At 31.1% G+C, this 15600-nt stretch overlaps 1 protein-coding gene across 1 annotated transcript in view; it reads right to left on the reverse strand.

Moving 5' to 3' along the window:
• Positions 1 to 6809, reverse strand: part of LOC139527933 (calcium/calmodulin-dependent protein kinase kinase 2-like) — an 83926-nt gene extending 77117 nt beyond the window's left edge. Inside the window, exons 1-2 of the mRNA XM_071323617.1 lie at positions 6742 to 6809; positions 3820 to 3880 (exon numbers count right to left, since the gene is read on the reverse strand). Coding sequence (XP_071179718.1) covers positions 3820 to 3829 — 10 coding nt within the window. The 5' untranslated portion in view covers positions 3830 to 3880; positions 6742 to 6809. The remainder of the gene's footprint in view (positions 1 to 3819; positions 3881 to 6741) is intronic.
• Between the last annotated feature and the right edge of the window lie 8791 nt (positions 6810 to 15600).

The following is a 15600-nucleotide window of genomic DNA, read 5'->3' on the forward strand; positions in this document are numbered from 1 at the left end:
TATGTTTAAATTGTTAATAAATCTGACCATGTAGGAGGTATGTACTTTCCTAGACGTCTTAACTTTACTAAATAAACTACACATGGATTATCCAATGATTGGATTGTTAAGCAAAAATTGTCTGTGTTTCTTATAATCTAAAATGACATAATCGCTGTCCAAATGAAATAATGACAATATATCACTTTTAAAGTACAAAAAAAATTGAACCTGTTTCAGGACTGAAGATTTGATCAAATTACAAAGAATATTATCTATTGATCAGTTCAATGACAAACTCCGTCTTTTTCTATTGAGTATTGTTTTTAAATATTAACCTTCACTTAGTTCAAGGTTGGGATTTTTTAAATCATCATTTTAGTCAAAAAGTCATTTACATATGCTGATATTCTATTATATAATAAAAGCATAAATGGTCAGCAAACTTGATATACATGTAGGTGGTTTGCACTTTTATCATGTTTATATATATACTTTTAAAACTGTTTTTCCTTGACCTCTTAGCTTTCTTATATTTATACCATAATACACATGGATTATCCAATGAACGGATGCTTGCATGAGCAAAAGTTGTCTGGGTTTATCATCAGACGATCATCTATTACTGTCCAATGAAAATATATTTCATCATGAAGTACAAAGAACTGTTTTAACTTACCCCCTTTTGGAATGGGACTGAAGAATTTATTCAAATTACAAGGTGTGTTTTCAATAAAAGAATTACTTACTTTCTACAAATATAATCATACTTGCCAGGGTTTCTGCTGGCGGACGCCAATTTTTATATTTTGCGAAAAAAATAATAATTGTGACAATTAAAATTCATCATTTGTAAAAGAGTTTGAAGAAAGAAATATACATCCATCAAGTATTACTTGCACACTTTACATGTATTTTAATTAGAATCATGTCTAATTATAAACCAAATTGTTCACTTTAAAATATGGAAGGATGCATACAGAACTTTTATGAGCAATAAAAATTGTGAGATTAAATTAAAATTCATAACATTTAATGTCTTTAAATATCCATTTTCTGACTGTTAACTTTTGATGACAAGTTCAATGACAATTTAATTTTTTTTTTTCTATTGTTTTTTAAGATCAACCTTCACCTAAGTTCAAGGTTGCATTTTTTGAATTGTCAATTAATTTATTCAAAAGTCATTTACATTTAAAGTTTCACTGAACTGACGTTTCGGCTTTCTACTTCAATTAAGTTCTATTGTTTAATTGTTCTGAAATGATGTATCATATTCATAACCAATCCAATGGGATCTATAATTTCAATCCAAATTAAGTGAACCTAGAATCCTTTTATTTTACCAGAATATTCTTCAGCATGAAATAGCAGAGACAGATTTTTGCAATTCCCAGAAACCGTGAGTCAAAATCTAGAAATATTCAACCATAAAAACATTACCATAAATTCAGAGTGTAATGTCCTCTTGGATGCTGTCAATCATAATTCAATATTAATTAATGTTATTCATGTACTTCAAGCAGAAATCAAAGTACAAATAAAAAGTTTTAATTATTTCAAAGTTCATTCAGTTGGTTTTTCACAATAACAAAAACATTCCATTAATTTCCGATCTGATTAAAATGCACATTTCTGTGTTAAATAACACTTTGTTTACAAGGATCTGATACAAAAGAATGTTTTTGTTTTCAAGACATTTTCCGATCCTAAGGTATTGTCATTTAAGGTGGTACCCAACACTTTCACTAAAATTAATTTGGCTCGTTTAATTTTCATAAAATTTTGACAAAGTATTTACTTTGACCCTTTAACCAAAATATATAAATTTCAAAAATTTTGAACCAACCGTTTTATCAGAAAAATTACACTGGTTATATAGCAGATTGACAAACACCAATTTTGATCATTGAGAAGCTTAATATTCCCTTTACAACACAACGTTATTAAAACGTTTGGCTGATTTTACAGAGTTATCTCCCTGTAGTGTTAGGTACCACCTTAAATACACATCATCAAAACTTACAGGAACAAATTGGTTGATATGTTTCAAAATAAAAAGAAGAGGGAGTTGGTCAGGTCTAAGTAATTAAAGCTCGGGAAAAAATGATTAATAAAAATAAAATCAGAAATATAAATATATAAATAAGAATGTGGTATGATTGCCAATGAGACAACTCTCCACAAGAGACCAAATGACAAAAAAACTAACACTTATAGGTCATTGTACATCCTTCAACAATGAACAAATTAAATTGAGAAAGGAAATGGGGAATGTGCCAAAGCGACAACAACCCGACCATAGAGCAGACAACAGACGAAGGCCACCAATGGGTCTAATAAGCCTATATATAATAAATAATTAATCTATAACTATCAAAAATAGGGTTATCTAAGTGTTTTTAGTCAACATCATGAACATAGGTTTTTTTTAAATGGTCTTTGACATGCTCTGTAAACAGACATTTCAAAGGTATAAAAGTTCAATAGTTCTTGAAGAAAACAAATCTTGACATACAAATGTAACATTTTTAATTTTTGAGAAAATGAGAGACAAGCATACTTATTTTAACAAAAAATCACAAAACACCAGTGCAAGTCAGTAAAGTGTTAATTGTTTGTTAGTCAAAATCATTCAAACAAACCAGATATCCAAGACAAGTTTGCAATTTCAAAAAAATTATAAAAAGGGGGGAGGCAATGCTGCAAATTAAAGATAACAATAGGTTTCAGAGAACTTTACTTAACCAAACTAAGAAATATACCCAGATGCTGACATAGACTGAGTAGCAAACAACTGTCATGGTAAAAGTTATAAGATTTTTTTCACAAATGCTTGAGTCAGTTAGTGTCTAATTCTTTCACTTTTTGGACAAATTCCTCAAATGAAATGAAAGCTAAATTATGCCAAAGTCATGGATTTCTGATGTATCCTCATAACACATGAGTACTCACATTATTTGCTTGACTGAAAATTATATATTTCTATGCAAGAATGAATAAAAATCAGTTAAATTTACATTTATGTATCTGCGTAGCACTTGATGCTTTTTAAATTCAAGAATAAAATTACATATATATTCAATCAGTATTGTTGGTGGATTTTTTCGACAGTGATTCACTGATCCTTGTCTCTCTTTAAAAAATCATAAAATTGCAAAAATATTGAAAAATTTGTTGATAGTATGAGTATAAATAAATCGATACGTGCAGTTTGAAAAAGATAACTGTATGCAAAGGGAGACAATCAATTTTTATTTTTCAAAATTAGCACCACTAAAACCAATTATTTGTGATTAGAATTAAGATGTTGGTGAAAAAAAGATTTCCAAAACGATCTACTCACACTATATGAAATTAAACTGCAAAAGCAAAAATTCTTAATGTAGAAGTATTTCTAGATAAAGCAAACATGTGAAAATAAATACTACATTCTGTATATTCATTGATCATATTAAACATGCATAAAAAGCAATTCTAAAGCCTTAAATTGACGCAAGAAATAGGAATATAATATTGTCATAAAAGGAAATAGAACAATTGAGATCATGCATTTTTATAAACAATAAATTCCCAAAATGAATTCACATGTACATGTAACTGTGGATTCATTAATATTCTTGAGATATATGTGAAATATATTTCGTGGATATAGGCCTAGATACATTTGTAACTCACGAATAAAAAATGTTTAAGCAAATGCACATTTTCTAAATTAAAGTATTGTATAAAGACATTGCATGAAATCAAATATCCATGAATATATATAAGTTTTCAACTATCTGACAAGACACATCATCCATTTACATATTGTCTACATGTGCAAAATAACCCACTTACCAGAACCCATTTCATTTTCTTCTCAGACAGAGTTGTCTCCCATGGTAAATGTGGTCATAATCTAAAACAAACAAAAAAAACATTTTTGTAAAATAAGAATACATATGTGAGAGAATATAAAAAAGAAGATGTGGTATGATTGCCAATGAGACAACTATCCACAAAAGACCAAAATGACACAGACATTAACAACTATAGGTCACCGTACGGCCTTCAACATTTAAACAAAACAACAGACAATAGTCCATTTGCCAATTACCGATTTGAGTCTGTTATTACACACTTTTTAAACAAATTACTTCCCTAGTCAATCGTAGACTGGTTCCATACCGGACAAAAACAGCTTTTGCCAATGCAAAACATGATGTATTGAAAGGGATGTATCGGCCGTTTAACTAATTTTTCATGAAAAATAATTTCTGATGTCAAAGGTATTTAGCTGAACAACAAATTAATGTAATTAAAAGTTTTGAAAACCTTAAAGATTCTTCACATTACGCAAAGGTAAATTTGCTCTTTCTGCTAACTCTCCATTGTAAATAAAAATGTATGTCCCTCATAAGGGAGACAACTAAAAGAAGGGATCTCTAATTACAAGGTCAATTACGGAAATTGGCAAATAGCCTATTGGTCACGTACAAATGTATATATCTTAACATTTTTATTTTGCTGGTCATCACTCTGTTCACAATCTGACTCCCTATCCATACATTTTTGTACCATAAACTGAATCCCTGTTGTGTTCACTTATACATGTAGCTACACTAACAACAGGTAAGGCCTAAATCCTGCGGCCATCTTTTAGTCTGCATGATTTCATAATTTAGACGAGAGTAGTACATCATGTGATGTATTTATTATGTATTATATTTCAAGGAACTCAAATGCGAAATAAACAGATTTATATCCCTACTGACATGACTGACAATGACTGAGTTCTTAAGGAAATGAAAGATACCAGCTCAGTTTTTTAAGTATATGATAACAGGCTCGTGGGGAATATCTACATGTATCTGCGCTGCCACCATGAGGTTAATTAACAAATTCTTATTTTTTTTGTGACATCACAGTATTAACATTTGAGGTTAACTTCCTGAACTAATTTATTTTGTAGCAAATTGTTCTATTTATAAGACTTGTCCAATTAAAGGCAATGTGACAATGGCTCCAACCCCTTCCTTTGGTGCAAAGCTTTAGATGGAATGGTGGACCATTTTATCCATACCACTCTCTACTTTACTGTCTGCCTCACGTTCCATAAAACATTTTCTTTCTCTTCCTCTGTCCTTCACCCTAGATTTCTAATTCAACCTATGTCTTTCGAGTCTAATGAAGTTTTATGGAAATAAACACTGGTACATTAGTTAACATTACATACATGTATACATGTATATTTATATAAATACATGTCTGAATAGTATAATACACGTACATTGTACACTATGATAGGAAGATAGCTACATGTAGGTATAGTATTTTCATATTATTTAGATTGACTTTATTTGCCAATGATCTGGACAGTGCTTTGGTGCTTATTCAAAAATGTATTGATGTTTATAATGCTTATCCAGAACTATCCTAAAATGTATTAGGGTACATGTGTACAAACATGTAGGTAGGGAGTCGGTATACTGAACTTTATTTATTTATTTTCTCCGATAAATTATGTATATATTATTCTCCCCAGATATTTCATTTTGCAACCTGTAAACAGGGGGAATTGAAATACATGTACCATCTTATTTCTTAAAATTTTAGCATCACATCCATTACATAATCTACAAATGATCTAAAAGAAAACCACTTCAGATAGCATCACATTTAAGATTATAGCAAGGCCCTGGGGAGAAAATCAACATGATCCAGAATATTCCAAACTCCAGCACTGGAGTCTTTCCCATACTAGAAAGAAGAAGAATGTACATGGTATAAATCTTATACTAAATGTGTACTCAACATTTTAATTTTAAATACATTATTTTATATAACTTGTAAGTTGTTACATGTAAATGTATATGCCTTTAGCTACATTATGTAGGTACAAATGTATCAGTAACTGTCAGTTCTCTCTCATCTTTTCTTTGTGTACATTTGTACATGTCTTTTTGTTGTGATTGGTGGATGTATAAATTTAATAATTTTACTGCCACGTCCAGTCTGTGTTTTAGTCAGTTGTTTTTTCAGCTTTGTATTGATCTGATGGGCTTTTAAACTGATTTTTAGCCCCTATATATTCTAAATGTCAACAGTTCTTGACATTAGTATTTTTAGTTTATTGTTTATTTTTATTCGTAAATCAAACCAGTTTTCTTGTTTGAATTGTTTTCATTTGCCATTTACAATTTAGGGCACTTGTTTCTATTCATGGGCAGATCTATGTAGTCCAAATAATTACATGAATTATGAGGTCTTCAACGATTATTGAAAGGCTATTCTAATTTTTTTCTGTGATGGTCCCAGAAAAAAATAAAATAACCTTTCAAGACATCATAAGCATTTGGACTATGATCAACATATCCTTAATATAGGTTGGCAGTGGGTTTTCCAATGGGAAAAAAACAAGTGCCTGTGATTTAAGAGCCTTTCAAATCACACTATCAGTATCATGACAACCTGGTATGGACTATGGGTTTTGCTCATTTTAGAAGGCTGTACAGTGGCCTATAGATTCTATATTCTACGTCATTTGGACAGCTCTGGTAGAGAGTTGTCTCATTGTCAAAAATTTAATCACATATGATTTTTAATTATTATAAATAAAAGTTTTGAGTCTTTTTGTCAGATTTTAAATCTCAACACTTGCTGTTTTCAATTATTGTCTGTGTTCTCGGCAATGGGAAGAGCTTGTTCATATAATCTTTGCATTGTCAACATTTCATTCTGAGACTGTCACTTGATTTAAATTTGAAAGTTACAAGATACCTTGATTTTTTTTCTGTCTCATGTGTAAACAAACAGCGGAACCGGATATGTAAACAGAACCAAATCTCGCGGGAACTTTAAGTTTTATGGCGCGAAAATTGACAAAATTTCAAAATGCAACAAATGTGTTCGGACACAAAATATTTATAAAGCCAAACGAGTACAAAGTTGAAGAGTATTGATTTTATGCCGGACAGTCAAGTTTAATGCCATCGCATTAATGTTGGAATTTCTAGTTAAATACTTCGCGTGATTTGATCTGATTGAAGTGTTGGAATATCTATATGTCACCAAGGATTTGTATAGTATTTTTCAGCTACAGTTCAAATTAATAATGTTCTATTATTCAAAACACATCGGCTTTTTTCTAATCCTTTACAACACCATGCCATAATAAAATTAAAACCCTGTATCAAAAATTGAGCCCGAAAATAAAACCTGCCACACTGAAACACTTGATTATTATGAGGGGGGATAGGACCTTTATCGGGACTCCGGGATCGGGTGTTTTTAAGCTCGGGATTTCGGGATTGACCCTTTCGGGATCCGGGAATCCTTTTTTTTCGGATTTCGGGACGTCGGGATTTACTTTATTTAAATTCGGGACCTCGGGATTTCGTTTTTTTAAGTCCGGGATTTCGGGATCAGGACCCCTCCTATCCCCCCTCTATTATGCTGGTGTTCTTAATGACGTCATGATAGCCACACTGAAACACTTGATTACTATGCTGGTGTTCTTAATGACATCATGATATTTGATGAATTTTCATGTTGTCGGCATTTCTATGGGAACCAACTGATGAACATCTTCTGGCCAACCTTTTCTTAATATCTCTTAATTTTAAGTTATTCAAGTTGATTTGGAGTTCCTCTATAGAGATCTATATATAGACACTTCACGGTAAAAATAAAACAAGCTAGATTATTTTTTTAATTTTAATTTCACATACAGCTATATTGATGATGTTCTTTCCATTAACACTCAAAACGTTTCTGATTGGGTACCACTTAATATATTGCTACATAAACTGAAGGGGGAAAAGAAACACATAGTGTACAGCTTTCTCTGTCTCATTTTCAGGCATTTACCTCAAATTTGACATCATGGGTCATCTCAGTAACATTACCTGTTACAAACGAGACTATTCAATTGGAAATTATAAATCTTTCTCACCATGCTCACCTTAGCAGCAATATACCAACTTCAACAGCATATAGATTTTACATTTCTCAACTCTAAAGTAACAAATAATAGTGTAATAAACAAAATTTGTAAGGAAAAAAAAGTATGTTTCATTTTTTGCTGAATTGTTTGTACCCTCGAGCCTCCTTAAATGGGGAATTCGTTTTACCCTCTTTTGTGTTTTGAGATACAGAAAAGAAGATAGTGAGAAACTAAAAAGAATGAATGATCAGCATTACGAGATCATCAAAACAGCATTTTTTGCCATGAGCAAATAGTCTGACTAAAAACTCAACCAATCTAAATACTGGATTTGATGTTTCGGGCTCAAATTGTGCTTACGTAGTACAGTTTTATTATCACAACGCCCGGTTAAGGTAGCTGGGGTGTCGTCTTCCATCTTGGATTTTGAAATAGCAGATACAATCGGTATTAATCTTTAATGAAACTTGCAAATGTCGATAGTAGTACGAAATCATGTGTAATACTTTTCGTGTTAATATAGACAATTATGTGTTTTATCATATTTACGGCTGTATTTCTGTATTTTACACAAAACAGAACATATTTGTTTGATTCATTTATTTTCAACTTTTCCAATTAAGGGGAGATAACTCAGATATAAGAGAAGATAACTCAGATCAAGTACTTTTTATAATAGAATGTGTTGTGAGTTTACCTATTTTATTATGTAGCGAGAAAAAAAAGAGTTCGGTGACCCCCTTTGTTCTTGTTTTTATCTGAAAGCATATCATTAGAGCTATATTCTCATATTTTATATTAACTTTCATTGGTTGCACAACCTGTAGCGTGAAAAAAGCGCGGTGACCCATACTTTTTATTATATTTTTGAAGTACATTTAAACGCTGTGTGTCCGACACGAGCCTGTTCCATGACCGGAACATCGTATATGGACGTCTTTATGTCATGATCATGCTGGGGATTTTTCCTCAGTGATTTATCAGTGTTTTTTCTGTTGGGAAGTTTTCTCCTCATTAGAGTATACTCCATTATATCTCCTTTATATAGTACATACATCTTAAAAGACTCTTCATAGTAATTTTCAGTTTCACATTTAGTTCGGTCTCTTGATTATCGTTTTAGACTATATTACTGGACATATCAAGTCGATTTCGGTGCATTTACGGTGATTTATAAGTGAAGACAATCAGAAATCGGTTAATACAAATATATTTGATACAAAATTGTTGAAAATATCAATACGTCTCGAATTTCAAATAAAGCTTCAAAAAATTCTCTGAAAATATTTCGTAAAAAGGCAACAGACAAATTCTCTAAAGTTGAAATAGCGATACCTCTTTTTATAGTACATTTCCATGAATAATATGATTAATATGCATGAATTAAATTAGAAAATGTGTCGAAGAAAATAATAAAAAAAAACTATTGAAAGTGCACATAAAGTTTTAAAAGATATAGTAACACAGGGTAATTATATATTTCAAACACACCTATTAACTCTGCAATAATGTCTGATTACAAATGTGTTTCACTTGATTTAAGCTACTGAAACATTGTAACCCTTGTCCAATATTTCTGAACTCATCTACCTCCTATTTCTCCTTCTTCCTCCTTGTGTCAGAACAAGGACTTCACTTCTACTTGGATGAAGAGAAATGCCTTTGTATCACGTATTCCAAAACAAAAAATGCTGCTATGTCAAAAATATTGTGAAGTCAACAATAAGACAGTTTAAGATGTTCAAAAATGTCAAATTATTCACAGAATGTCTTTGTATAATTAACAATCAGATGTTATCTTTTGCATCAGAGTCTCTTAGCTATTAAGTTGTTTTAAGAAACTACTTTACACGATCGTCAGAAGATAATGAATGCAAAGCAGCTTCGTGGCCTTTTTACATATACAGATCGTTTGCAGATTGTTTGACTCTAGAACTCGAGATTGCAAGCGTCCCTGTGTAGGGTTAATCCAGAAAACGATTCTGTCCTTAAAAAAAGAGGCAAAACATACCAAAGGGACATTCAAACTCACAAGTCGAAAATAAACTGACAATGCCATGGCAAAAAAAAAGATCAAAAGACAAACAACTGTTCACAACAAACAATATATAACACAAAAGACCGAACAACACGAACCCCTGCAAATATTGTGGATGATTTCAGGTGCACTGGATTAGGCAGATCCCGTTATTTCCGACTTATGAGTGTAAATGTCCATTTGGTATTTTTCGTCTCTTTTCCCCACATTTGTATATGAATCAAGGTGTTGTATATAGATTTGCTGGTTAATTTTGCTTTATGAGGCATTTTTCTGAATTATATTATATGTTTTTTTTCTGCATGATTTCCCAGTAATATGGTTTGGGTATTGTTGCTCAAACATCATTCTCATAGGAAATATTCGTACCGTGTTGTCGATTGTAAATATTTTCGAAATCATAAAGGTTTATACATGACTATATGTGTATATCAGATGATTCGACCTATTTCTTTCAATGTCCGCTCTTCATAAATTCTTGAAATCCATTACTTGAAACTATCAAAAATGTATTAATCCATAGAACATACTTTTGTTAATTTTTTTTTAGAATTAGTGTTAAAGATCGATTAGAACAAGCTGTAAATTCATTGTAACATATGCATGCTATGGTTGTATTCAATCCCACATTTGTGCTAAATAAGTGAATTTTTACAACATGTATTCGAAAAATATTAAAGTAGTTCTCAAGTTCAATAACATATTTTCATGATTTTTACGATTCTTGTAATCTAAATGTGTATATGTGTTGCACAAGTTGAGAAACAAAACAATATCCCGTAAACAAAATAAAATAAAATGAAATAAGATAAGAACGAAAACAAACAAGAAAACAAACAAATACCAACAAGAGTGCTCACGCTGAATTGTAGCGACTGCTCTTCTACCATTGATTGTTTGTTGATAGCTTTACTACAGTATCACATTAACTTATCATGATCCAAGAAAATGAGGTTAAGGTCAGATAAATCAAGCCAGAAAGGCATGTACACCTTACAATCATTTCATACATTAAATAGAGTTGACCTATTAATTATAGTATACAAGAAACAGAGCAAACTACGAAAACTTTCCATATACTTATGAACCAGGAATATGAGTTCAAGGTCAGATGAACCCTGCCAGACAGACGAAACACTTTATAATCATTCCATGGATCAAATATAGTTGAGGTATCAAATATACTATCTTTGAAACAAACTTAACCACGAAAACTTATCATTGACCAATGAACCATGAAATTGAGGTCAAGGTCAGATGATACCTGCCAGACAGACATATAAACAAACAATCATTCCATACATATAGTTGACCTATTGCTTACAGTTGAAGAAAATCAAACCAAAACGCAAAAACCTTACATTTAGCAATGAGCCGTGAAAATGAAGGCAAGGTCAAATAAAACCTCCCAGACTGGCATGTACATTTTAAAATACTAGTTTTTCCATACACCAACTATAGCTGACCTTTTGTATACAGTATTAGAAAAATAAACCAAAACACAAAAACTTAACTTAAAAAATCACTGAACCATAAAAATTAGGTCAAATTGAGATACCACTGCAAGTTGGACATGTACACCTTACAAACATTCTATACACCAAATATAGTAGACTTATTGCTTATAGTATCTGAGAAATGGACTTGACCACAAATACTTAACCTTGTTCGCTGATCCATGAAACAAGGTCAAGTGAAAAGTGTCAGACAAGCATGGAGTGTGCAAGTTATGCACTTACCAAATAAAGTTATCCTATTACCCATAATACGAGAAACTAACATTACAAACACGTTGCTTTCTTTAAAAGAAGAAATACAACCGTGAACCTAAATGCCCGTTTGACATAAAATATCAGATAATTATTAAATAAATATTTATGGTTTTAAATTTTTGTTGTATAAGAAATAGAAACTGACATGGATTTTTTAATGTAGCTGCTGTTCAATGTGGGGCAAAATATTATTGTTAAAGGAATAATTTCTATATTTCCGGTCCCTCTCTCTACAGAAAGACAACATTACAAAATGCTAAATAGGAGTCACCCACCGGATGTTCTATTTTGAGGTGCTGTTTTTGAAATAAGCAGAATTCAAACAAAAATGTCTCAAGGAGAAGAAAAAGCATTTTGACTAGTTCTTTAATTTAACTTTCACAGATTTATTAATGATGTCCTGTCACTCGATAACCCACTTTCCAGTGAGTGCTTGCATCTTTTAAAAATATCTCAGTTAGCTTGACGCTAAGTATAATATCGAAACTTGAGGGTATGTTTCATAGCAGGATCTTTTTCTTGCCACAGATGGACAACTCAAAAGTAAGCCACAAGTGCCAGTAAACTGACTAAGTATAGATACATTTGTACCAGGCTTTAAATTTGTACGTCAGATTCGCGTTTCATTTACAAAAAAAATCATAAAAGACGCTCACAATTGTTTACAAGAACCCAAAACATTGTATTAACACAATGTATGATTAAATCTTGTCATATATATATATGTGGTAATGTCACATGCCAAACACATTAACTTGAGTAGTTCGTATAGAAAATTATACAGTATGTATGCTATCTGAAGTAATCATTATTATTTTCTGGTCAAATTGTAAAATGTTTCTGTAGCAACGATAACAGCAATATCAATGAATTGATAACCTGTAACCCATTTATACAATTAACAAAATAAAAATTAAAAAAAAATAACCTATTGAAATTAACAATAGACCAGAGTAAATACCAATTTCTGGCTCTAATTCTTTTAAGATGGGCTTTTAATTCAAAATGTAAATGAACAGAGTTATTTTTACCTTTACATATTTATCAATATTTGTATGTTCGAAACATATGTTTACCTTGAATACCTTTTTTTTCAAATCGTTAGGATGTTGGCATTATATTGATTTTTCACCTCTAATCAACTTTAATTTATATTAACAGAAACTGATCTTAAAAAAAAATCTGTCAAATCCAAAAACACCTACGAGTCAAACGTCATTATAAAGAAGACTGATCAAGACTCATATCATCAATTGCAAAGGACTAATATAAGATAATAACAAGACAAAAAAAACACAAAAATCTCTCCAGAAGTATCTGAAAAAGTCAGAAAAAAAAGAGACGTCAGTAACAGTAATGTCCTCCTTAACTCCGTCATATGTAGCTGTACGCCCAAACACAGTTGACGACAATGCTTTTGATAGATAAATCTGAATCTTATTTAATTGACATTTACATTTAAAATTGTGTACACAATGTATTTAATCTATTAAAAAAGAAAAATATGACGTGAACACTTGATAAACTAATGCATAGGTCATAAGGATGATGTTCGGTAAGGATGGTAGCTATTATAGCTTTTGGTGGGTTTTCTTCAACTTCTTTACAGAATTTCTCCCAATTCAATTTAGACTATATTTTTTTTTATTTATTTCAAATTGATACATGCTAGTAGTTATTCCGAAGGCAAATAAAGCTATATATATATCACAAATATCAGATGTCAGTTTGTGTTCTGTGAATATGATCGGAAAATAAAACTTCAATATATTGTATTCAGTGAAGATTCAAAGTTGTTTTGTGCTTTCATTTCAAAACCAAGTAAACCATAAAGGACATAAAATGCTGCATCTATTATAAAATGATTCTAAAAATAGAAATAATATATTCTCAGTTAAAGTTTTAAAGTGCAATTACATGACAACATGTTGTATTTATTGTAAAAACATGGTTATTTTATCTTGTTTTTACTAAACTAAGTAAACCCGGAACAACAAATGAACATGTAACAGCAGAAATATTAATATAAAAGAATCACAATCTTCTGTTCAGAATTAGTTATACACTTTCGTACAGCTTACAAGTATATCTTGCGATATCCAGCCACTGTGACGTTATGAACATGCTTGCTACATTGTCGCTATTAGTTATATTGTCATTTAGTAAGCAAGTCTTGGGTGAATCCGGTAAGTAGCATCTTACAATATTAACTGCTATTATCGCTGTTTTGTGTATTTTTGCTTTCTATGATAATTTTTCATATCGTTATACTCGATTACGATAGACAATTATCTCTAGAAACTAAGGGCCTACGTGTCGTTTTCAATGAAAACATCACCGACGTCATAGGCAAAATAGCGATAAACAGATTATCAATGGTCTTTTAAACTCGAGGATGTTTCTTGCATCTCATCTCTGGGATGTCGCCCTTCGAATAGATTGTACCTGAGAAACACCCTCTCGTTTGAAAAACCATCGATTATCTATAATTACGAACCATTAAAATGATTGTAAGATTACTGACCAGTTTGATAATCAAATGTTGGGCTTTCCACAAAAAAGATATCTTTTTCTAAACATGCGTAATACGTCTTCCGATTTTCGAAATTGCATGATCAGCAAATTAGATGCCAGGCTTCTTAATTTTTAAAACTAAACACGTACCAATTTGTAATTGACAAATGCCCACGGAAGGAAAATGTCTAGTTAAATTGTACATCTGCTGACGCTTGATTCATAATCACAAGACACTATTTTACAAAGATGCAACTACGTCGATATGTTATTGAAAATATTTAATGTGTTTGTACAATTAAAAAATTGATGGAGTTCAGATTTGTATCAGAGAAATAGTTTGTACATGTTTAATCAAATTGTCATTCTTACCCAAGCTTTGCAGTGCAACTAAAACTCAGAGTCTTGTCAAGCTCACTTGTAATTAATTACTCTAGTAGGTGAAATTCGTACAAAGTAAAGAAAAGAATGGTCCGGAATAAAAATCGTACTCAAAATACAGATGGTTCCGATTGAAAGTTTTTTACTACAGTGAGGAAGTTTTAAGTCCGAAAAAACCCAAGATTTTACGAAGTTGAAACATGAAAAAGCCAAATGCAATCATAGTTGGTAGAATTCTTTCATTGAAATTAGACTGATTTTTATATACTAATTCAATAACTGTAATATCACATTGACAGACCAAGCAGACTGATTCTGATTTGTAACTTTGGGATCATAGAAATACAGATTGTCCCTTCTTCATTTTTAAAGCATGTAACGTTAAATAAAGTAAGAGTACGATACACTTTTGCAGTTTTCAGCGCTCCACTCCAGTTCCTTGAATGGCCAAAATTTTGAGCCTACAAATAAAGCATGTACATAGTTTTTATAGATAGTGTATTCGCTAACTTAATATTTTATGCATACAGATTTAAAAGAGTGCTTTGACTTCTGCAGTATGAAACCAGCAGGTAAATGCTTTTTGTTATAACGGACAAAATATTTTCATTTATAGAGTTCTAGATTCAATTTTATAATATATTATGTTATATAATATTGTAACTTAGCATCTAAATTAATTAGATTGATACATACAAAATATATTCTACTCTAATAACATTATGTAATGCTTACAAAAGTAATATACACACAGAAACTTGTCTTACAACATGACAACCCTCTGTTAAGAAACACTCACAATAACTGAACAATAAATAATAGTTTTGCACGAAATTGTTTTAACAATTCAGTATCAGAAAAAACGGTAAAACTTAACTTAAGTTGAAAGACAAAAAGTCGTTCTATTTGCAGCCAAGCAGGAAATCATTTTGCATCAGTATGTTAAAAACGATTGTTAAATAATCAAAAGACGGTTTTATTTTCTATTT

The sequence above is a fragment of the Mytilus edulis genome, chromosome 6, assembly GCF_963676685.1.
Source record: "Mytilus edulis chromosome 6, xbMytEdul2.2, whole genome shotgun sequence".
NCBI lineage: Eukaryota > Metazoa > Mollusca > Bivalvia > Mytilida > Mytilidae > Mytilus > Mytilus edulis.